Here is a 24,658-nt window from a genome sequence, read left to right as displayed (position 1 = left end):
GGGGGGGTGGAGGAGCTCAGCCCTGCCCCTGGCCTTGCGAGTGGGCAGGAGTGTCTCTCCCTAGGGGAGGGGCGAGGGGCTTGACCTGTGGGTCTGGTCTCCTCACAGATCTACTTCTTGCTGCCTGTGCAGTGAAAAGCAAGTGTCAGGATTATAAAGGGCTGCCCTTGGTAATGCTCACATTACAGCTTCCAGCGGCACTGTGCACCATTCTGGCTCTGGGGCCCTTGGGACACCCCAGAATGCTCAGGAATGGGGACTGCTGATTATTTTTATTTTCTCATTAACTGAAGGTAGCTGTAACTGCTTTGTTTTGCAGCTCTAGGTGAAACTTTCTTCTCTGTTTTAGTGAGTTCCATGGGGTCAATGATTTTTAGCCAAGGGCCGTGCCTCCCACCCCATCCCCAGTTTCCTCCTTCTGGAAGCTTTTTTGCTGGTGAGATTCCAGCACATGCCCCAGAAAGTTTCTTCTGTGGAATAAATCTGGAGATGCTCTTCTCTTCAGCTGTATCTATCTCTTAAAAATTCCAGTAAACTGGGCACTTGGGTTTGTTGGGTTCAGGCAAACTGGGATTTTCTTTTGATATTACAGATTTTAATTGCAGTGTATGGTTTTTTAAATTTATTTATTCATTTTTGGCTGCATTGGGTCTTTGTTGCTGCACATGGGCTTTCTGTAGTTCCAGCGAGCAGGGGCACTCTTTGCTGCGGTGTGCAGGCTTCTCATTGTGATGGCTTCTCTTGTTGCGGAGCACGGGCTCTAGGCGTGCGGTCTTCAGTAGTTTTGGCTCGCAGGCTCAGTAGTTGTGGCTTGCAGGCTGTAGAGCACAGGCTCAGTAGTTGTGGCGCACGGGCTTAGATGCTCCACAGCATGTGGCATCTTCCTGGAGCAGGGCTGAAACCCGTGTCCCCTGCATTGCCAGGCGGATTCTTAACCACTGCGCCACCAGGGAAGCCCTAATTGCAGTATATGTTTTTTAATACAATGTTAGAATTATCAAATCTCTCCATTAAAATGCCTGTTCTATTAGAAAATTCTCTCATCTCCATAGAGGAAACACTTGGCTTAGGATTTTTGGTTTGTTCTCAGGTGTGCATTGAATGGTTTCTTGATGGTAGAGAAAGCAATTTTGCTTGTGATTTTACTAAGTGCTTTTACCCATTGTCCTCCACTTGAAAGTACTACTCTTTGAGCAAGACTATTTGCTAATGAAAGAGGCCAGCTGCCTTTCAGTAATTTAGTAAATGCATGTAAAAGTGTCCAATTAAATGTGCATGCTTAACTGGTGACTCAGTCTCCAGCTATTTTTAATTTAGTGACTTTGTGAAAGTTGTGGGTTAGTAGCCATTCCTGATATTTAAACAGGAGGTTCACATTTTCTCTCATAGGGTAACTTTCCTCTTACTAGAAACTTGTAGGACATTTTCTGAAATTTCAGCAGGATGAATGTGTGGCCTTATGACTTTGTGGAAGAATATGGTTAAATAAAACTATTATCACATGAGTGAGTTTGCACAAAAAGGCAATTTCAAGCTCTTAAATTTGAATGCAACTGAGAGTGAGGTTAACCTAAATGTATTTAATTATCTGTAAATTCTCTTCTCTTTACCAAATTGTGTGTGACTTAGGACATTCCCTTCACCTCATAGGACCTGATTTGTAAGGGACGTGGGACTAGATCTTGCTTTCAGTCTCCCTGCCACATCCCAGTGTCATAACCTGGTCCCAGGCCCCCAAGGCTGCTTCCTGGTTTGATCTGCTGAAGGAAAGGGTCTGGGTACTTGATGCTTAATGTTCAAAAGTTAATTAATTAATCAATCAATCAGTGTCTCTTGGCATCTCTGGAAAACAGGGTTTTGGCCCCGTCGTTGCCAGTGCTCTCCATCATTTGGGGCTTGAGGTAGTGGCGGTGGTGAGAAGGGGAATTTCAAAACCCAGTTACCCTGAAGACTCAGCCAACAGAACTATCCGTGGGAGAAGGAGACGCAGGACTAGAACAGCCTGGCTGTGCTGAGAGGCGGTGCCGTGAGCTGCTGGCGGAGGTGCTCACCCAGGGAATCGAAATCTCACTGTGAGATCAGAGTGGGGCCCAAAGTGGCCCAGGTTATCAAGGGTACGCAGGCCTGGGTAGACTAGGACATACCTCGGAACCTTCTGGCCGTGCCTCCGACTCTGTCCCAGACCCGTGGCAGTGAGCACTTAACAAGTGCAGAGAAACAGCTCAGTGGGGGTGGTGGGGCTTTGTCCTAGCAGTCTGCTCTGGGCTTGTTTCTCCCCTTCTGTGGAGTTACTTTTTTCTGTGTGTGCAATAGCCCTGATTTCTTTAGTTAAATGGCAGATAAAGGGGTGAGAAACTGGCCCTTTTCCTCCCTGCTTTCTCCCCAAAGGTGTCATGTTGCCTACATTTCGGGTTAACTACTTTTATCTAAGTTGCCACCAAGAAGGCTGACAGATTGGGATGATGTGAGGTTTTGTCTGCTACACTACTCATAGGGCATTCTGGAGGAAGGAAGCCTGCCTGAGGCTTACTATGCTGGCGTAGGGTTTTATTTCAGGGCATTGAAGAGGTTTGCTAGGAGAGTCGGGCCAGACATGAGTGGTTTTACCTGCAGGAAGGAGGTGCAGATGAAGGAACGGTCTCTCTGCGGGAAAGGAGGGGTCCCTTGGCAGGAGAGAGGTTGTGTGTATCGGAAGGAGGGGGTCCAGGCTGTGCACCGCCAGACCCCTTTCAGCACAGAAACGAGAACACACCTTGGAACTGTTAATGGACCTTGGTGGTGAACACTCACTATCCAACAATTTATTAAGTCTAACACGGTTCCGCGTTAGAAGAATCAAGAGTGTGTCCTGGGATTAATTTTAAACTTGTTGGAGGAGGCCCAAGCAGTGGATCCACTAGTTATTTCATTGTTGATGAGGGCTGTCAGCTGGGAAAAAGTATCTTTTGTGGTAATTTCTGTCAGATTAGCGTTTACTTAGGCAAAATGGAGGAGAGTTTAATGGTGGGGATGGGATGGCTTATATTTGGGGAACGGACACTTACTGTATGTCAAGGATTGTTTTAAAATACTTACTGTGTATTAACACCTTCAGGTTGCAGAGGAGGCCCAGAGGAGGTAAGAAACTTGCCCAAAGACAAACACCAGAACTGGCGGGACCAGGATTTAACACGGGGTTACCTCACTCCAGGGCCTGAACCTAAACATAATCCTCTTCAACCTGATTGGAATTGGAAGAGAGAAATCCTTTAGGAGTTTGGTTTGGTTTTCCTTGAGGAGTATTTGCCATGGGAGCCACGTATGTATTGAAGTTTGCTTGTCAGGTCCTTTGGGTGGCAAGGCAAAGAGGGCCCTCCCCTCCTAGCCCGTGATGTCTCCGTCTCTGGGCTCCCTCACTTTCCTATAACAGGAGAGGAAAGGATGGTCTTGACAGCTGAATCACAGAGGCAAAGAGGCCAAGCTAGTAAACATTTGTGCACAGAATACAATTTGCCTTGTGTTAACAAGTAGCCTGGGAGTATCTTGTTGTTAGCTGATTATTGGTATGTATTGGTTGGAGTTTGTCTGGATAACTTCTGAAAGCATGTGGCAGAGGGTCTCTTCAGCCTCTGAAGAACAGGGGTGTGGAACAGCTGAGTCACAAGAGGTCATTTGGGCTTATTCTGTCACAGTTCTGGAGGCTAGATGTCTAAAATCAGGGGTTGGCAAGGTTCTCAGTGTCAAGCCAGGTTCTTGAGGGCTCTGAGGGAAATCTGTTTGTTCCCTGTCTCTCTCCTAGCTTCTGGTGGTTGCTGGCAATCCTTGGTGTTCTTGGTTCAGAGATGCATCACCCCAGTCTCTACTTCCATCTTCATATGGTCTCTCCTCTGTGATCTGTGTCCAAATTTCTCTTTTCTTACAAGGACACCAGTTGTGGGATTAAGGGCCACTCTAACCAGTATGACCCCATCTTAACTTGATTATATCTGCAAAACCCTATATCCAAACAAGGTCACATTCACAGGTCCCTGGTGAACGTGGATTTTGGGGGGACAGTATACACCCCATTATACCAGGTAATGAGTCTTTTGTGTTTGAGGTCTCTGCTTGTTTTTTTCTTCACTGTAAGTTTTAGATTTTCAGTGAACATTAATATTCCAAGGCTGAAATCATCACTCACCCATGGAGGTGGAATGAATATGATGGAATTATTGGCATAAATGGCACAGCTGAAAATATAGAACTGTTTAACTTATTTGAAGGAAGAACAAAGGCCCTGAGGGTTGTTAGTTCTTATGAGTTTTACTGTTTAATGGTCCATGTAGTAGGCTGGAAAACAGGGCTATCTTCTGTTACAGAGCACAGAGAGAGTGTTCCTGTGCTCTTTAGCCAAGGACTGCAATTCTATACCTAGAATCTCAGAAATTTTGAGCTGAGAGAGACCTTTGGTATCATTGACTTCTAATCTAATCCTCTCATTTTACAAATGAGTTCTTTAGGGCCCAGAAAGGTTCAGGGACTTGTTCAAGGTCACCAAGTGAGAAGGGGCAGAGCAGGCACGAGGACCCAGGTCTCAGAACCCCCAGACTGGGCGTCTCTCGCTGAATCTGTGCCTCCATCTTAAAATAACACTCTTAGTCATGGGGGAACAGTGAGAAGCCCAGGCCCTCGCACTGGCGGAGATGCCAGTGGAGCCTGTCTTAGAGACTGAGGGCAATACCGAAAGTTCCTTTACTGCTGGGCCTTTGACAGCACCTTGGATTTCTTCGTTAATGTCGAGAAGACAAATGGAATTTTAACTATCATTTACAGCACCTAAATCTCACTCATAAGAAGACTGCGGTGGGAGCAGGGAAGGGTGGAGGAAGTGCTGATCGGGTGCGTGTGAGGTGTGGGTGGGGAGATGTCTCCTTTCCATCTTCCGCATACCTGGCCCCAAGCTGCCTGAAGTGCACTTTAACTGGATTTCACCTGCCCAGAAAGGGAGAAGGGGCACACAAAATAGCGCAATAGAAGCTAAGTTTGTTATGTCTGGAACAAGTGCAGAATATTAATTTTTAGTGGCAGGTCAAACTTAGATAGAAAGAAGACCATAAAATAAAATGCAGCAAGATAAGTTAAAATGAATATCAAGAGTTTTATTCTACAGTTGCGAGTTAATTCCTTGTTTAATGTATATTGTGCACACGCACATGCACACACACACGCACACACCACAAAATCTCTCTCACACAGACTTACACACACTTCTTCTAAATCTATACTTCACTAAGGTGCAGTTCTAGTTCTAGCTGCTCCATAAGTCCTTTCCCCACTTATTTTTTTCCTGGACTACTTATTCTTGTCCCCAAGTTTCTAAAGTATATGTAGCCCTAACATAAACTTCTTTTCTTTTTCTCCCCAGTTAAAATGAGAATTCGACTTAACTGTGGTTCTACACAATGCTTAGTACAGAGCCAGGCACACAGTAGGTCATCAAGTCCTTAAGCCCACTGAAGTTCAAGGAAGGTGGCCCTAGCAACATGCGGTAGAATCGCCCTGCTCCTCAGGACTTCAGCTCAAGGCTCTGTATCTGGACCGTAATAATTAGAAACCTCTCATAGGATTGCCTTCACCGAATCAAATTCAATTTTAAACCGTTGGCATTTTTCAAGCGTTGAGGAAGTTAATTCTCTACTTCATTTGCTATTAAAAAAAGTTGTAGGAGGACATTACCTATCACATCACTCAAGGTCCCCTTATGTAAAGTCCCGCAGAATTTTTTTTTATAAATCTGTGCCAGAAGAACCCTGTTTTCTTTGAGTATCTGTCGTGTTCTCTGGAGGTAAGAAGAGTGTACTATGGATTAGCTCTGCATTTTGGAGAAACCATAGGTCTGACTAGGTTTCCCTTTTCCCCCTGGCAGTCAGAAATTTCAGACACATTCTAGGCTTAGTCGTACGCTTAGTTGTATATCATTTATATATATAAATTAATTTATTTATTTTGGGCTGCATTGGGTCTTCGTTGCTGTGCAGGCTTTCTCTAGTTGTGGCGAACGGGGGCTACTCTTCCTTGCGGTGCGGTGCCTTCTCTTGTTGCGGAGCACCGGCTCTAGGCGCGCGGGCTCAGTAGTTGTGGCGCACGGGCTTAGTTGCTCCACGGCATGTGGGGTCTTCCCAGACCAGGACTCGAACCCGTGTCCCCTGCATTGGCAGGCAGATTCTTAACCATTGCACCACCAGGGAAGTCCCAATTGTATATTTTGACCTAGGTATTTTCCTTGTTCAGAGTCTCTTAATTTCTTTTTAGATTTTGTTAGTTGCTATTTTAAAGCTTTTTTTTTTTTGTAATAAAAAAAAGTTTGTAGTCATTATGAATTTTGGAAAAGAAAAAGAAAAATTGCCTGTGCGCTAATAATAACCCAACCAGTGTAGCATCCATAAAGATTTGGGGAGATAGTACTTCCTCCTGTGTCATTAGAAATTACAGACTACAAGAGTCTAGAAATAACAGTGGTTTAAAACATGCAAGGGTTTATTCTCTCACATAAGAGAAGTCCTGAGGTAGGCAGTCTGGGTCTGACATGGTGGCTCCATGGAATCATCAGGGACGCCAGGTCTCTGTCTTTCTCCTCTGCTGTCCTCTCCATGTGGCTCCTAGAGTGACCTCAAGGTCACTTCACGGCCCAAGATAGCTGTCGGAGTTGCAGCCCTGTCGTCTGTATTCCAAGGAGGCAGGGAGGGAAAAGGGCAGAAGAAGAGTTAACTCCCTGCCTTTTAAGGATTCTCCCCAGAAAGCAGAGCAGCCCCCCCCAGAACTGGCCAACATTTAGTCACGTGGGCTTGCCTACCTGCCATGGAGCCTGGGATCTGTGGTTAGTTTTTTCCAGCTAGGCGCATTTTCCAGATTTGTGTTGAAAGAAAGGAGGAGAGACTTCTTACCGGGAAGCAATCAGCAGTCAGCCACATTTCTGAATCTTTCTCTGTGTAAGTCTATTCAGCATTCTCTTTTTTTGTGTGGGGGGCATGTGGGATCTTAGTTCCCAAACCAGGGATTGAACCCGCGGCCCCTGCAGTGGAAGCACGGAATCTTAACCCCTGGACCACCAGGGAAGTTCCCTATTCAGCGTTCTCTTGAAGCTATCTCAAATAGTTTGTGGAAAAGAGTGAAGGTATAAATAAACATCAGTGTAAATATCAATAAATAAAACATACTACATCTTGTTATTTGCTACTCTGCCTTCCCATAATTGTTTTTTATTAATTCATCATTTATACATATACTGATGGTGTTATGTTTTGAATATTCAATCAATATAGACTTATCCAGGGCTAGTAAGGACCTTAGATTTCTGCAAGGTTTGCACATTCGGATGCCAGCAATGATTAAGTAGGCCAGAGGTCATTGTTGAGGGCCATGATAGGGAGTGGTGGGAAATGTGGCAACCAGGAGGGAGCATGGCCTGTCTAGAAGGGCAGCCCCGCCCAGCTCCATTCATTGCTGCCTGTGAGAATGCTGGATCAGTGTTGCCAAATCTTCAGATTTTTTCTCAAGAGAAACCAGAGATCCAGATTTTTATCTGAAATCTCCTGGTGTTTATAACTTAGCAGCTAATAAATTCATTTTTTTAAAATGCCAGTTAAATGCACTGCCATCCCATAGGTTGCCAGTTTAAGGTCCCTGATCTGGCACATCCCTTGTTTTTTAGTTGGCAGCCGAGCCCTGGAAAGGTCAAGTAGCTTGTGATGTGGCTGGAGACATTGCTCTTTAGTCCCCTCCCCAAAAAAGCCTGGTCCTCTGTGGCTAATTTGTCTCAGAATGTGAAGAAATAATAAAAATTTGAAGTTGAACAAGGCTACTCTGAAGGTTAATTGAATCTCCCCTTCAACTGGCTTTCATTTTCTTTTTAAATCATTTTGGTGTGATGGAATCAGAGAAAATTGGGCTTCTATACCAGCTCTACTATTTTACAGCCGCATGAACTTGAGCAAGCTTTTGGTGTCTCATTTGTGTTTTCAGGTACTATCCACTTTCTTTCTTGTTTCTCTCTCTCTTTATGTTTCCTGCTTTCACACAGCGTAGTGGTTAAAAGCACGCTCTTTGGAGCCTGGTATGAATCTTGGTTTCTCTGCCTACTAGCTGTGTGACCTTGAGCAAGTTACTCAAGTTTTCTATGCCTCAGTATCGTCGTCTGTAAAATGGGGATAATAATAGTACCTACCTCAGAGGTACAATTAATAGCGTTAGGATGGGTAAAGTATGAAGAGCAGAGCTTGGCACATAGATAGTGCTGTATAAACACTGGCTGTCCCTCCCCGACCCCTTTCTCTCTTGTGTTTCCTCTGCTGCTTTCGAAGCCACAGATCTTTAGCCCAGTGGGCCTGGCTCTGGTTCCCCATCTCACGGTGAGCACTTTTAGCTCCGGATGGCCCTGAGTAGCCAGCCTCCAGCCCCCAGTATGGACCAGATCTGGCAGGTGTTACGGCTCCCCACTTATTACTTTCAGTTCTGTTCTGTTTCTGGAACTGTGTTTTTGAGCCCATCTGTGCCCTTTTACTTTTCTCAGCTCATATTTTTTCCTGTCGTTGCTGTATACCTGGGAGAGATGGAACAAGTCAACTGCCTGCTGTCTTGACCTAAACCTGGTCAAGTTATTTCATTGGTCACACAGAGATGGTACCTGTCAGGTGTTTCTGAAGATTATGTTACAAGTTAAAGGACAAAAGCAGTGTGAGTTTGCGTTAGCCAGAGTTTTGAACACAGCAGATAACTCATCCTGGAAACCACAGAGAGCCCGTCAGTCTGTGGATTCACAGAGGCTTCGCCAGCAGGTCTGTCCAAACAGCAAAGAGTGCGTCACATGTGTTAATTAAAGAAATTGTCTTTTTCCCTAAAGGCTTTAAATGCAGAAAAACTTAGACTATGCTTATATTTCAGTTAAATTGCTTCTTTCTCAGCCTTTAATAGATCACCATCCGATCTTTTCAGCTTTTAGGTTAAATCGAATGAGATCTGACCTGACTGGCCCAGCTGTACAGCTTTTCAAGAACAGTTCATATTCGCAGTAGAGAGGAACAGGTGACGTAGGTACATATTGGCGAGACTCTTATTTTTGCTTCTTCTCCCCACCTTCCCTGACATTAGTAAGTAGGAGTGGAAGTGGGGACAGAGCGACTTCTTGTACGTTTTTAATTCAATAAGTCTACTCTAGACCAGCCAGGAAACTGGTCAAGCCATCCAATGCATTCCTCTCAGAAGGATGTCTGTTTCAGTTCCATATCACCAGCATCATGTCAGAGAAACTGGAATTCCTGCTAGGTTTTGGTTTTGGCCCTTCACTAACTACACTTAAAAATCCCTATTAAAATTAACACAACATTGTAAATCAACTATACTTCAATAAAATAAATTAAAAAAAAATCCCTATTAACAAGCTGTGTCATCTTGGATGTTTGTTTCTCGTCGGTTTGACTGGCATAGGTGGCAGGGCTTTGGAGAGATGAGGGACAGGGGCCACAGGTGGAACCCCTGGGGCATCTTTGAGTGCAGTGCTGTGTACTTTTTAGGTCACAGGCCCCTCGAAGAATCTGATTAAGTCTGCAGACCCTCTTCCCAGAAAACTTTCAGACACACACACTTTCATGTATAATTTCAGGGAGTTCCTGGACCTTAGAATTCCATAGGGGACCTACAGACCCCAAGTTAAAAGAATCCTTGTTTTAAGGGTTTGAGGAACAGCCTTTGGGGAACATGGCCCTAGGAGTGAGCTGACATGTCCCCAGAGGTTAAGTTTTAAGGAAACTGTCAGCTCATAAAAGGTCAAAGGTTGATGTAGCTGAAAAGTATATTCTGAGGTCCAGCCTTGATTCTAAATCATGCCAGATAAATTTTAAAAAATTATTTTCTTGCCCTGATGGTGAGTTAAGGAGCTGGGATCTTTTTTTTTTTTTTTAGTTGATTTACAATGTTGTGTTAGTTTCAGGTGTATAGCAAAGTGATTCAGTTATGCATATACATATATTCATTCTTTTTTAGATTCTTTTCTCATATAGGTTATCACAGAATACTGACTAGAGCTCCCTGTGCTGTACAGTAGGTCCTTGCTGGTTATCTGTGTTATATATAGTGGTGTGTGTGTGTTCATCCCAAGCTTTTGATTTATTCCCCCCCTACCCCCGCACTTTTCCCCTTTGGTAACCATCGTTTGTTCTCAATATCTGTAAGTCTGTTTCTGTTTTGTAAATAAGTTCATTTGTTTCTTTTTTTAAATTAGATTCCACATATGAGTGATGTCATATGATAACTTGTGGGATGTTTAATTGCCTTTCCTCACTGAGTTGGAACCCCTGCCAGAGATCGTCTACAGTGTGTTTGGGTCCTGTAATTTGCCAAAATCACCTCGATTTTAGAAGAGGGCTTCTGAGACCTCCCTGGCCTGGCTGTAGGTCTCAAATGAGTTCATTCGGTTATGCCCCAAACACGTTTTTGAGAGATTGTTTTGTCCTGCCTCTTCAGTCTGCACCGTTGGCCACCAGAGTTCTCATACTGTTTTTAGCAGAGGCTACTTGAAACCATTCCAGAGGATGCTGTTGCCATAGCTACCTTGGCTGCCAGAGTTACCGTTTTCTCCTTTTTGTTAGCTTGTGGTTTCCCTGATTTTTAAGGTAACAGCTGATGTTCTGTTTTCCTGCCTTGCAGCAAGGAAAAGGATGGAGTTTTGTTGCTGTTGATGTTTGGTTTTTTATGTTTGGAGTGGTGTGTGTGTGTGTGTTCTGTGTACAAAATAAAGCTACCCGAGAAGATGAAAAGCCAGATATGCATGTACATTTTCCATACTCCAGTTTTTAATTTTGGTCTAGCAGTTGAATTTGGTCCACTTTTAGCCCAATTTTGGACTAACGGCTATAGTCAGTTGCCTTCGGTGGGGAAAAATGTGGCCAAGTTCCATTTCACACTGCCTACAACTCCCAGGAGCAAGAACCACTGTGACCTGGGCTGAGCCTGAACTTGGCTCCAGCACCAGGGCTGCCTCCAAAGGAGCAGGTGGCTGAATCAGGCCCTTCCTGCTCTGAAAACAGAGGTGAGGCCAGCAGGCAGTACAGCCTCACCTGGTGGCAACAGCAGTCCCATCTCACGTCTCTGTCCGAGGCTGTAAACACAGCACCTCACGTGCAGCTGGTGCTCCAGGTGCAGGTTAGGTCTGCAGAGAGATTCAAGGTTGCCTGGTAACAGAAATCAGAGCTCGCCTCCTGGTCCCCCTTGTACCTCTCCGACTGGACTCCTGTCTCCTGCTCTCAACAGGACACTATTCACAGCATTTTCCAATTCGCTCATCTTAGAAATAAACGTTCATTAGATTAAAAAAAACACCACCCAGCCCAGTTTATTAGTGCTCAGGACTGTTCATGATCTGGGTTGTTGCCAGTCTGTTGGCACTTGTAAGGCACCGATGGGAATCGGCCAGGGTGGGTTCTGTGGACACATCTGGATCATGACAGGTGATCGCTGGCTTTGTCTCTGTGTGGTGGGCTCCTCCCCTCCCCACGTGCTTCTAAACCTGCCTGTACCCCTGCTCCCCAGATCAAAATGAATGCCATGCTGGAGACCCCCGAGCTCCCGGCCGTGTTTGACGGGGTGAAGCTGGCCGCAGTGGCTGCTGTGCTGTATGTGATCGTCCGGTGTTTGAACCTGAAGAGTCCCACGGCCCCGCCTGAACTCTACTTCCAGGACTCGGGGCTCTCATGCTTCCTGCTCAAGTCCTGTCCTCTTCTGACCAAAGAGTGAGTAGACCTCAAACCCACCTGTACACCGGCCTACTGATCTGTCTTTGCAGTGTTCAAAGAAGAACCTTCTCACAATGTGTCCTCAAGGCATCCATGTAAAATAGTGTCATTGGTGTTAAAGTAGCCACCGTCTCAATAGGAGCCTGGCGTTTGAATCCTGGCGGGCAGGAGACAGCCTCAGATCTTTGTTGCCTGGAAACATCCCTTCCTCCACGGGGTGGTGTCATCATCCATGACAAGGACTTTGCAGAAAACGGTTGTCATTTTTATGTAGATGCAGAAAGCTTAGACAATATTCTAGCCCTTTATCAAATGCTCTGTTGCCAGTTCTAAGACAGAGAAATCATTCTGACCCAAAATAATTAATGAGCAAAAAAAGCACAGGCTCATTCATTGGGTACTGTCCCTCTGCCTTATTGAAAAATATACTGAGCATTAACTAAGAGAATCCACTTAAAGAGAGGGTTTTCATTGCAAGTGAACCAGATTTCCCTGCAGAAGCCCCAGGTCTGTGTTTTGGGGGTGGCAGGGGTGAGCATTGCTTTTGATAGAGGAAACCGTAGTTGTAAAACAAAGGGTATCTGCATTCCACATCACGCGTGCTGTTTTCAGGAGATGCCTCGTGAAATCTTCCCCTGTAGATGTCTTCTGAATAACTCCGTCTTCCTGCAGCGCTTGGGACAAGCCTCTCACGTGAAGCAGTCCATGCTCTCTGGGGTCTTAGTTCCTTCCTCCTTCCTCATCATTGCTGCTTCACCTTGTTTGTGCCTCTTCAAGGTTAGTCCTTTCTGCCAGGTGTGGCTTTCCAGATGGATGCTGCTCGGAGAGCTGTCTTATCCCAACCATGTCCCCGGAGCGCCTAACAAAGTTTCTTATACTCAGTGGACAGTAGCAGAAGCTCTTCCCTCTATCCCGGTATAACCTCTCACCGCCTCTGTTGGGTGAATGATTCCCTTCTAAGAGGAGATGGGCAGCAGAGACACCTGAGAGTTTGAGCTCTTGCTTTGTCCTCTTTGGTTGTCTAGTTCATTTTCATGTGCTGTTACCCACGGGTGAAGATTTGTGGGTTGCAGGTGTTTTGGGTGTTTGTGTACAGTTTGCTCGTAGTTGTAACAATAATGCCATGACTCCAAAAATTTGCTGTCAAGTCGAGAGAGACTTATAACTCCGTTATATTGCCTAACACCTGTGGACTGCCATGTACCATATAAATGTCATCATAGTAAATTTGGACCTGCCCCTGCTGAAGGGACTTTACATTACAGTAGGCTCCACAACCATTATCAAGGACGTGGTGTTCTTAGCAAGCAGTGTTTGCATTGAAAACGCTCCTCTCTGAGGAGCGTGCACAGAATCGGTATGTTTTCAAAATTGTCCAGCATTTTTCTTCCATACTTAATTTAGATAATTCACTTATCTGGCAAGGAACATTGGCACCCGATTTCAGATTGAGCGGGACCCAGTTAGACCCAGTTCCCAGGTCTTCTCTTTGTAGAGAGCTTTTGAAAACCAAGATATTAAAAGCCCTACAAGATTATAGGCAGCTGAGTACACATTTCGACCCAGCATTGCTTCCTAAGTAATTAGAGGAAGCCCTGGGAAAGTTGCTCCTGTCCAGGCTCTGGATAAACATCACATAAGGTTTGATTCCACACCAATTGTTAAAAAAGAGCTGATTTTGGCAGGTTTTTTTTTTAACCTCTTTTCTTGTTTTTCTTTGAAAAATACCCCAGAGACATAAGTCCAACAGTTTCTCTTTGCTTTTTCCCCTTCCTGGCACTCTTTCTCGATGAGCCTATGGAACTGTCCTGGCGCTGCGTGACCTCTATTGCGATTGCCCCCACCCTCCCTCCTGGGATGGAAGTGCATCCCTGGTCACAGTCTCCTTGGACCTCGTGGCTCTGGCCACCCTCTCCCACCACCCCCTTCATTAACCAGTTGCCACGCTCCTTCCTGGTGAAACCCAAATCAGGGAGAGGTGGAGGTCAGCCTAGGTTAAAGGCAGAGCTGATGCATGTTTAGGACTTAGCTATGGTTTGAAGGTGGCTGTGAGAGGACAATTCCCCAGAAACTATGTACTTCCAAGACCTGTCCTGTTGAGCACAGGACCAGCCCTCCTAGAGCACGTTGGAACATTACTTAAAACAGCTAAATGCCAAACACCCACATGCTCTGACTTGATCGTGACAAATGATTATTAAAGGGCAAAAGGATTCACTTTTCCCCTCCATCTTTTAACTAGGTTCTTATTTTTTATTTATACTCTTAATTTTGAGAAAAACTATATCCTGTGTTCACGTAGCATATCACCAAAATGTTTTCCTGTTACTCTCTCATCCACATTACTGCATTTAAAATTTTGAGTATCTCTCATAGGCATTATGCCATTTAATCCTCTTAACAACTTTGAGGTTGGATTCATTTTTCCTCCCATTTTAAGGATGGGGAAATGAGGAGTAGCAGAGGTGGAGACTGGACCCAAGTCTGTGACCCCAGAGCTGGCTTCCTTCCTATCCACAGGGAGGGGGACAGAGACCTTTCTCAGTGTACAGGTGAGAAAGAGGAAGCCGAGAGTAGTGAGGGGCCAGCCCACGACAAGAGTCTCTAGCAGGACTGGCCCCAGAGTGGCCTTCCGATTCCTGCATGACCCTCTTTCTATTTTAATCCCTGTCGGAAGCCAGTGGCCTTGATGTTCTTTCTCTGTGTGGCGTGTTTGTAACAGCCTTCCATATATTTGAAGCTGAGGGCAGGAAACATATCTGTTATGGGTAAAAGTGCTTCTCCTGGGACTTTGAAGATTTTTTTCCCAGAGGAAGCCTGTCTGCAGCCTTCACAAACAATCATCTAGGCTAGAAATGTCAGTTAATTGATTTACAAAAAGCTAATGGTGTTACTCAGTAACCCTGACTGAAAGTGGCCAGTTATTATGACTTATGTACGGAATCAGGACACAGTCTCTTACTGTTCTGGTGTAGAAAAAAAAGTCGGTGAAAGGTGAACATCGAAAACCTGTTAGGAGAATAGGGATTTTTTTCCCTCCTTTCAGCACTAAAGTCAGTTTTTAAATCTGTTTTGAGATCACCTATCTAAAGATACATTAGAAGTGAACCTTTTAATGTCTGGAAGAAAACTTTTCTAAGATGGGATGATATGTCTCTTGATCACTTAGCAACAGATCAATATTTACCTAGCAATTCCTTTTTTTTGTTCTCAAGAAGTGTTTGCTTTCAGTGAAACAAGCAAACTAAAAGATCAAATCAGTATTTAGAAAATGTAGTTGATGATACAGATCTCTGTTTTTTCCCGAATAAAAAATTTAATGCATATTCATTTTTTTAAATGGAGAATAAAGTGAAACATACAAAAATCATCTGTAAGTCTCCTCCTCAGAGATTCATATCATTACTACTTTGGTCATCACCCCTGTGGGGTTTTTTCTGCTGCAGATACTTTCCCCCAACAAAATCAGGGGCATATATAGCATTTGGTAACCTGCTTTAACACTTCGTGTTCCGTGGGAACGTTCCTGGCGGTCCAGTGATTAAGAGTCTGCACTTCCAATGCAGGGGGTGCAGGTTCGATCCCCTGTGGGGGAACTGAAATCCCACATGCCTTGCGGCGCAGTCAAAAAATTTAAACAAAACAAAGCACTTGATATACCATGGACATTTATCCACGCTGCTACATATCTTCTAATATTTGATTTTTAACAGCTTCAGAATTATGTCAACCATTCAGATTTCCTAATGGCCGCTGGCAGCAGTGGTGTAGAGAAAAAGGCTTGATTTGAAATGTGGATTAGGATACAAACTGAGGTCTTCTTCTAAACTGGCTGCAGAACCCTGGACCAAGTGACAGGCCCTCTGATCCTTGGTTTCCTTGTGTATAAAATGAAACAGTCTTACAAAGCTACTTCTCATCATGAAGCTATGATAGGAAAGTACTACCCAAGACAGCATCAATGTTCTTTTTATTTATACATGTGGCAGACACCACGTAGACTTCTAATACCCCAGCTTTTTGTTGGGGGTGAATGACTCAGTGACTAGAAGTCACAGAGCCATGAAGAGGGGAACATTCTAGAGCTGTGCTTTACATATATCTCTAGTCTTAAGCCATGAAGAAAAGGTTGAGTGTTTCTGATGGTAATTCTTTAACTGTAATGCATGAAAAAAACAGGGCTGATTGACCCCATTATTCTGGCTGTGTATACTACCTCTTTTCCCATTCTAACTCACATTGAACCATCCCAGTGTGGCTTGGGAAATGGGTTGTGCTATGGACTGAATTGTGTCCCTCCCCAAATTCATATGTTGAGGCCTTAACTCCTGATGTGATGATATTTGGAGATGGGACCTCTAAGAGATAATATGGGTTAAATGAGGTCATATGGGTGGGGCCTTCATGATAGGATTAGTGTCCTTGTAAGAAAAGGAAGAGATACCAGTGCTCTGTCTCTACCATATAAGGACACAGCAAGAAGGTGGCCTTCTACAAGCCAGGAAAAGAGCTCTCACCAGGAATCAGATTAGCTTACACCTTGATCTTGGACTTCCAGCCTCTAAAATTGTGAGAAATAATTTCTGCTACTTAAGCCAGAAAAAAAAATTAAAATTAAATAAAATAATAAAATGAAACAGGTAGCTTTCCTGCAGTACCCTTTCAGCACTAACATCCTCTGAGTCTAGAACCACTGCATTGTCACCAAGCACCAGAAGAGCTTCCTACGGGAAGGACCCTGGGGTTGGGGAGCCCTGGCTACAAGGTAAGGGCAAGAACCCAAAGAGAAGGATTTTCTTGTGTATCTGCCCTCTCCTAACTATTCCCACTCCCCTTGCTCTAAGACAAGGGGACACTGGATCCCATGGGCTTTTATTTTTTTTAAGGACTTTTTTGAGCTATCATTTACATATATTAAAATACACAAACCTTAAGTATACAGCTCAGGGCCTTTTGCATATATATTCACCTGTGTAACTGTCACTCCCTTGTGCTTTACAGGAGTGTCCCGAGTCACCTCCCTGCCTCTGCCCCACTCTGTCACAATACCACTTGAGTTGGGTTCTTCAAGCAGGCCAGCACCCAGGGTGCTACAGTGTGACCCCAGCCTACCTGGCCCACCTTACCACTCATGGCGTTCTCCTATTGCCTGTTAAGTGCCTACCCCTTAGGTGTTCATCCCTGGCTCCCCCAAATCCCTTCTTTCTCTCTCCACCAAGATACCTCCTTACCCTGTAAGAGAAACTTTAAATAGCTTCAATTCTGAGAAAATTTGCCTGACTTCCTCCAACTCCTCTTCAGCCAGAATGAGGCCCTCTTCCATCTTCCTACCCATGTTTCCCCAGCATGTAGCTTCTGTGTCCATTTAGCACATTTCATCTTGTTCTTTAGGGATCTGTGTCTGTCTCTTTTCTTCATCAGTGGAGTACATGTACCCCCACATCAAGAGCCATACTCTTGACCAGACAGAACAGGTTTCCTAGCAATGCCAGATCTTTAAGTATATGCCATTCTGTCTCTCGTTTTCCATAGACAGGTGTAGATGAGGGATGTTCCCATTTTGGTGAATGCCACGTGCTCAGGCGAAAGAAACCACACTGTTTTCAGCTTATGCAATCAGTGCTGCTCAGGGGCGCTCCAGGGAATCAAGTGTACCTTCGGCTCTGATCAAGTTTTGTTTATTAGGAAGTCACCATGCTGTCTCTGAAAGTAGATAGGTTGGTTGTTTGGTCTTAAATTAAGTCAGGGCAACCCCAGGTCTATGCAGAAAGGCAGTTTGCAGCCTCTGCCCTTCCCTTGTATTTTCCATCACCAGGTCCTCGTTAGAAAATGAAGACAGGAAGCAGGTGCCCCATCTCTGGAAGCCTGCTATTAAAATGTATATATTCCCTGTGGGAAGCCAGGCTTCTACTTTTTCACTCATTAGCAGGCCTGTCAGTATGGGTCATGGTATAGCTGAAGATGAAGGCATTTAGGAGGAATGTGATGGAGCACTTAGCTAATAGACAAGCCTAAAAGCGGGTAGCTGAGGTGTTTTTATTGTATGCAGGAGACATCTGTGAGTCCCTACAGGGTCTGGAGAAGGGAAGCAGTGTGATCAAAACCTCAGCCACATGTTTGTGGGTCCTTTCTTCCACAGAGACAAAAAGGTAATGGGTTTCTTCTGCAACCAGCTGCCACCTGTATTAATAAGAACTGGATGTTATTATTCTCTGTGAGTTTGAGAGATACCTGAAACTTGAAGAAGAGGGTCACACCCATTCCAACACCAAGTCAAAAATAGTAGTTGACTCACCTATGCCATGGTGCCCTTTCTGAGCATTTCCTCTTTGAAGCTGCTTCAGACGCTGATAAGAGAATGGCAGAAACCCCATGACCTTTCCATGGATCGTAATGGGTTCATCTTCTGTGGTTTTTTTCTGTTTGTCTCCTCACTCACCGAGAGTACAAACTCCAAACAAGAATCCTATTGAAATGTTGTTCTCATCATAATTAGTCCACGTTTTTAGTTTCCTGCCAGTGGTCCTCCGTTAGTCTTGGTTAATGAACATTTGAAGACCTACTTCTCTGAGACTCCATTGTTGGGAGGTATTTTTAAAAGGTCATTTTTAAAAACGTTTTCATTGTGAACAAAATTTTTAGGGACTTCCCTGGTGGTCCAGTGGTTAAGACTCCAAGCTTCCATTGGAGGGAGTGCAGGTTCGACCTCTGGTCAGGGAACTAAGATCCTGCATGCCACACGGCACAACCAAAAAACAAAAACAAAAAATGTTATTGGTTTCTGCACAACTGTACTTCCTAATTATTTCTTCTCTCAAGCAATACCAATTCCCTCTCTGTTGCAGTCATACACATTCCCTTCCTAACAGTAATATTCATTTTTCTTTTATGTACCCCAAATAAAAGCCTGATTCTATATATAAAATTACTATATATATATATGTATATATACGCAAGATACACTATTTTTGTCCTAATTAGAAGTACTCAACAGAAAATCACTAATTCAGATCTCTCTGATACTGCAGTATATGGAATTATTTTCCAAATCTAAAGAGCAAAGGACTCCGTATATAAACTCCTACTCCCCTTCCCATTTCCTTCCTTGCCTCCTTTTTATTTTACTGTCTGTTTGCAGTGGCAGTGTCACAGGGGAAGCTAGGGCAAGGGTCTTGGATATAGACAATTGGTGTTTTCTCAGTCTTAAATAAAACACCATGCAAAAGCAGCTTCACATGTCCCCTTCCAGTCAGATTGCCACCCCTAGGCCCCTCCTGGGTAGAAATTCTGGAGCCAGCACTGCTTATTTATAGTGAGTTAAAGTTGAAAAGAATTTGATTATCTTGGGCTTAAATTCTTAATTCCCTCTTGCTCCCAGAGACATTCCAAATCAGATTTAGATCCTTTCCTCCTTGGCTGAACACTAAAGCTTTGTCCTGTTTATAGGATAATCTCCTAATTGCCAAGAGTCTTAATTCTATTGACCTGATTTTACCCATTTTAAGAACTGTACAAATATTTCCTTAGATGCTTGTGGTAAATCATTAACAATTGATAAGTGGATCTGTAATGCTCTGGTGAGCTTATTATGTAAGCACCAGACCTTCAAGCACATTTTTGGGAAACTTACATTGCAAGAGAGTTCTTGAAAGATGAAAGATTCAAAATCATCTCTGTTGAGACTGATTATTGATGGTTAGCCTCAGTGAGGACACGTTCTCAGGTGACTTCATCTTAAAATTCCTTGTTTCTGATGACATGGCCCAAACCAAAGCGGTCAAGGTGAGAAAGTTGAGAGTTGTTAAACCTTGGCTACTGTCCTCTGTTACTAGGCTGACCAAACATCCCGGTTTTCCCAGGACTGATAGGTTTCCCAGAATATGGAACTTTCGATGCTAAAACCAGGGAAGTACCAGACAAACGGGGGTGCGTTGGCCACCCTCTGTTACTGTCTTCTGCCATCAGATGGTGAGGTTTTTATAAGGGGGTATGCATTAGGGGTAGGTGTTCAGTTCACCAGTGGTCAGGTTTAATTTAACTCTTGGATGTTGCCCACCTGTACTGTCTCTGCCCTAGCAGGTCACTTATCCAAGAGGCCAGGAGGAAAGTGCTACCATCTTTGAGGCCTCTTGTATTGAATCAAGATGAGCAAGCTGAGCCTGTGGAGAAATTCATCCACTTTCTCTAACCTTGGTACAGGTTGTAGCTTCTTGTTAGAGACTCTGTGCCTTCATGCAGGAATTGCTGAAAGATCTAAAAGCTTCCAAATCCAGAATATTCAAGACTTCTTTGATTTAGTTCAGATGGAAGGCAGCACATCTCCCATGTGCCGTGCACTCCTTAAAGCAGTCAATTTCAGTTTCCAAAAACGTATGACCAACCTATTCCCCTGTTCATCATGCCTGAGTTTATTCTTCAGGGCTCTACCATGCCTTCAGAAAGGCAAAAGAAGCATGTGCTACAGCTGATTCCATCACAACGGTGTCAAACCCAGCACATATGGATGGGCAAGTGGGCCTCTGCTCCGTGCAAGGCCGGTCCCATTGCCAAGTCACCCTCTCTTTCACTCTTTCCCAGACTAGGCTTCAGCAACCATCTTTGTCCACCAATCATCCTTAATTTTGCTTAAACAACTTAACTAAATCCAATTTACTTTACAGGATTTGCCTGGGATCAGATCCACGTTTCCCGTCCTTCTCAATATGTAGTTGACTGAAAATCAATCCAATATCCAGGAGCAGAAAATGGGCCTCATTATCTAGAAACTCTAAAATTTCCAAGTGTAGCCAACTTTTATCAGTTTCTTATGTTCTACTGATCCTATAAATTTAGTGCTTACCAATTTTGATGTCAAACTAATCCTTTTGTCTGCCTGCTCCACGGCATGGCTCTCTTCACTATGACAGTACACTCGATACTGCAAAGCAGTATATGCTTTACTAGTAAAGTATAATTAAGACAGTAACTTGACTTTGAAAGTGTGTTCTAGAGGGTTAATAAATATGATTTCTAAACTCTAACTGCCCCTGTTGCCATCCAGCGGTGTAGAGGGTTAAGAGCTGACCGCAGTTTTACTTCATCTTTGTCTGAATCAGCCGTGTGTGAAGCGACCAATTTTGGAAGCCCCCAGTTCTCTGTAGCAGCCTCAAGGATACCTTCTGTGCAAATGGAGTCTGTTGGGGGGACTGGGTTTTAGGATCAGAATCTGCTTGGTGGTTAACTCAAGGAAAGCATCTTCCTGGATTTCTAAGGAAATCTACCCCTCCGTGAAATTCTAGGAAGCAAAGCTTTTACTCATACAGAAAGCTGTAATCCTTCACGAATTGTTGTTTCACATGATTGGATGAGATGCCATCCCTGTTACCACCCCAAGTAACTGTCTGCCAGGCTGAGCAGTGCCCTCTCTCAAGGACTGTGTCCTCAGAGCAAGCACTTCCTCTGCCCAAGGCGGCTGCCTGCGGTGCAGTGTCACCACGAGCCCTGGAAATGAGTCAGCCCTTGTGGCAGCTTGTGAACCACCCTAAATCTCCACCCCATGTCATTTCTAATCATAGAGTGAGGACTCTCGGTCAGCGAGGGTGCCTGGCGTCAAGTTGGAGGGCTTAATTTCTGAGGTAGACAGTAAGAGTCTATAATCCGGAGCATTTGGGAAACCTCCTAGCCTGGAGGTCCAGTGGTTGATCCCAAACCATCTCTGGCCTTGTGGGAATGGAGAGGTCCACAAGAAGCAGCAGGTTGTGTATTTTTCCATGTTTCCACTGAGTACTAATGCCATTGCCAACCAACCTGACTTTCCTGTTGACATGTGGCACCAAATTCTCCAGAACTAGTGTTTTCAGCCAGATAACAAAAGCTTGAACAGTAATTCCTTATTAATATAAAGTGAGAAACTCCATGTTTGTTTGTTTGTTTAATTTCTTTTTCTTTTATTTTTTTGGCCGTGCTACACGGCTTGTGGGATCTTAGTTCCCTGACCAGGGATTGAACCTGGGCCCACGGCAGTGAAAGAGCCGAGTCTTAACTGCTGGACCACCAGGGAATTCCCCATGTATGTTTTTTAAACTTGAAATCTGCCAAGCCGTAACAGTACAGACTTTTCCTTCCTTAGCATTTCAATAAAGGATGATTCTTCTCAGTGAATACATAAATATGTATTTTTTGAAGTTAGTTAATATTTAGTAACCTGCTCTTCCAGTCTGTTCTCTGTGTGTATACCACACTCGTCCCCTCCCACACACACAGAACCCTTTTTCTCGTGTTTCCATCTCCTCTGCGTGTCAAAGTGCTCTTCGTCCCTCAAGGCCTCCCCACATCCTAGTTCTTCCAGCATTCTCAGACTTTCAGTCTTCTTCTGCCCCTTTGGCTCCTACCTAACTACAGGGATGTAAATGATATCATTCCATGTGTGTATCTCTCTTCTGTATTCTGAGAGGCTTAAGGACAGACACCATCTTAAAATTTTCTTTATTCTCTATGGCTGCTACTTTGCACAGAGTCAGAGCACCCTAATGTTTTTAGGTAGTTTTGGTAGGAACCCAGGTGATTAAGTGTCAGAATGAGTAATTCAGGTAAGTGATAAAGGAGTTCAGAGAAAGAGGGAGATGGTACTATGGTGGCTTGGATGTTGAGGTCTTGTGTGATCCTGAAAGATGAGTTGATTTGGAAAGAAGAGAAGATAGAGAGGTTGGTGTGAGCGTGAGCCAGTGAAATCCATCCTTTAAGCAAATGCTTCCGGTAGAAAACTGCCTTTGCTCTCCGGGCCAGCACTCTTCACCCACCCACATCTCTCCCCTTGTCCTGCTAACCTCCCAGCCAGCTGGCCTGCGTAACAAGATGATGGAGTCCTCACCGACTTGGCATGTGTCCTCATTGTCACTGCTGTGCCCTGACCCCACAGCCCCTCTGCTCCTGTCGCCCCACTTCCAGGATCTTCATTTGGCTGGACGTTGACCATCTCTCTTGCATTTCCCAAACATCTTCTTGGTGCTCTTTGTGTAGCCTTTGGACCTGCCGCCCTCTCTGCCCTTTGTTCACTGTGCCCTTGATTTTGTTTGCTAGTGTGCTTTGGCCCCATCACTAGCCTAGTCTCCGTAGCTGCTTCCCGGACAGCTCTTTGCCAGGTCCCTATGCCATGATCTGGTGTGACAAGAGCGTCTGACTGCAGCAGAGAGCCCCAGGTCTTCAGGGGAGAAAGAGGAGGTCAGATCACATGGATTCTCAAATTCCCAGAAAGGAGGTGTTTGGACTTGATCCCACGACCAGTAGTGGTGGTAGGAAAGGGAAGGATGGGACAAATTCCAGATGCCTTTCAAGGTAGAATCAATAGAATCAATCAATCAAATGTTGGTGGATAATGGAATGGCCTTGGGCATCGGGGGGGGAAGGGCTGAATCACAGAAAATGCAGAGGTTACTGAGCAGTTGAGAGAAGAATAGAATCATTGACAGAAATAGAGAAGTCCAGTAGGGAAGCTGCTTTCTTGGGGAAAGCTGTTTAGTTTGGGGGCAGTCTGTAGGATGTACCTGTGCCCAGGTGCAAATGTGACAACGGTGTGGCTTAGGTGTGGGCTTAAGGCCGGACATGCAGATCCCAGAGCGGCTGCCGGCAGGGGAGAGAAAGACAGAGGGGCAGAGAGAGCTGAGGACTGATGGCTGTGGCAGGTGAGGGTGGGAGGAAGAGCCAGTGAGCAAGCCAGAGATAGGCAGTCAGAAAGGTTAGAGGAGAGCCAGGAGCCCCGGCTGCCACAGAAGCTAGAGAAGGAAGGCGTGGCACGAGACAGTGTCAGAAACCACAGAAAGTGAGGAAGAATGAGGGCTGACCAAAGGCCTTGGAGCTCGGCCAGAAAGAAACAGGGATTTAAAAAAGAATCTTTTGGCTGCACCGTGTGGCATGTGGGACCTTAGTTCCCCGACCAGGGATCGAACCCGCGTCCCCTGCACTGGAAGCACAGAGTCTTAACCACTGGACCACCAGGGAAGTCCCAGAATCAGGGATTTTTGAGGGTGAGTTTTCAGTAGTAGGGTCAGAAAAGAAGTCAGCTCATAGAAACTGAGGGGGAAAAAAAAAATGAGTGTGGTAACCAAAGCTGAGAAAGAAAGGAAGGGGAAAAAATAGGAAGCTAGAGGAGAAAGTCAAATTGGATGAAGGTCTTCCTCAAGATTGGGAAGGTGAGTGCCGGGGCGCCAGGCAGAGGGAGAAGTTAGCAGCTGTTGCTCCGGGAGATGTGGAACCCGGGCTCCGTGGTGAGACCACCTGGGCTCAAATGCCAGGTCTGGCCCCTCGTGGCCAGGCCACTTCACCTTGCTGAGTGTCTGTTTCCTCATTCCTAAAATGGGCATAAGAGCACTTATTTCATAGGTTCAGTATGAAAATAAAAAGAGACAGCAATGGGAAACGGTTTATAGGCCGCTTAGCATGTGTAAGACTTCAGTAAGTATAGCTGCTTTATTGTAGCTATTTTCATATTAACATTGTTAGCTAGATCAGTTATACAAATGACAAAGGGCATCATGTACACCAAGTTCATACAAGAATATTTGGACATCTATAAGACCTCGGTGGATAGGTGGGTAAAGGATATGACTAGATAATTTCCACAAGAGGAAAGACGAGTAATAAATACCAAATAATGTTCAGCCTTGGTAGCAATGAAACTTTTATAAATGGAGTATTGTTGGATACTCAGAGGAAAATCCGGCAATATGATCAATATGAAATTAAATTGGACACGGCATTAGTCAAGATAGGCAAGTTTATGCCATGGTAACTAATTACCCCTAAATCTCAGTGTCTTAAAACCACAAACATTTATTTCTCACTCCTGCTACATGTTTACTTTAACCAGCAGGAGGGCTCTACTGATTGTATTCCCACTAGGACCCCAGCTGATGGAGGTGTCATCTCCATGTGTGCTT

The 24,658-nt window shown here is 44.6% G+C and overlaps 1 protein-coding gene across 2 annotated transcripts in view; it reads left to right on the top strand.

Moving 5' to 3' along the window:
- ABHD2 (abhydrolase domain containing 2) overlaps positions 1 to 24,658 on the top strand; it is a 110,058-nt gene that overhangs the window by 15,509 nt on the left and 69,891 nt on the right. The window contains exon 2 of one of the 2 annotated variants that reach the window (XM_029236904.1): positions 11,542 to 11,741. The exons of the other annotated variant lie outside the window; for it this stretch is intronic. Coding sequence (XP_029092737.1) covers positions 11,548 to 11,741 — 194 coding nt within the window. The 5' untranslated portion in view covers positions 11,542 to 11,547. The remainder of the gene's footprint in view (positions 1 to 11,541; positions 11,742 to 24,658) is intronic. 2 annotated transcript variants of the gene reach the window in all.

The sequence above is a fragment of the Monodon monoceros genome, unplaced genomic scaffold (assembly GCF_005190385.1).
Source record: "Monodon monoceros isolate NGI ecotype Baffin Bay Population unplaced genomic scaffold, NGI_Narwhal_1 Super_Scaffold_21, whole genome shotgun sequence".
NCBI lineage: Eukaryota > Metazoa > Chordata > Mammalia > Artiodactyla > Monodontidae > Monodon > Monodon monoceros.
This window is presented reverse-complemented; position numbering and strand designations above follow the sequence as displayed.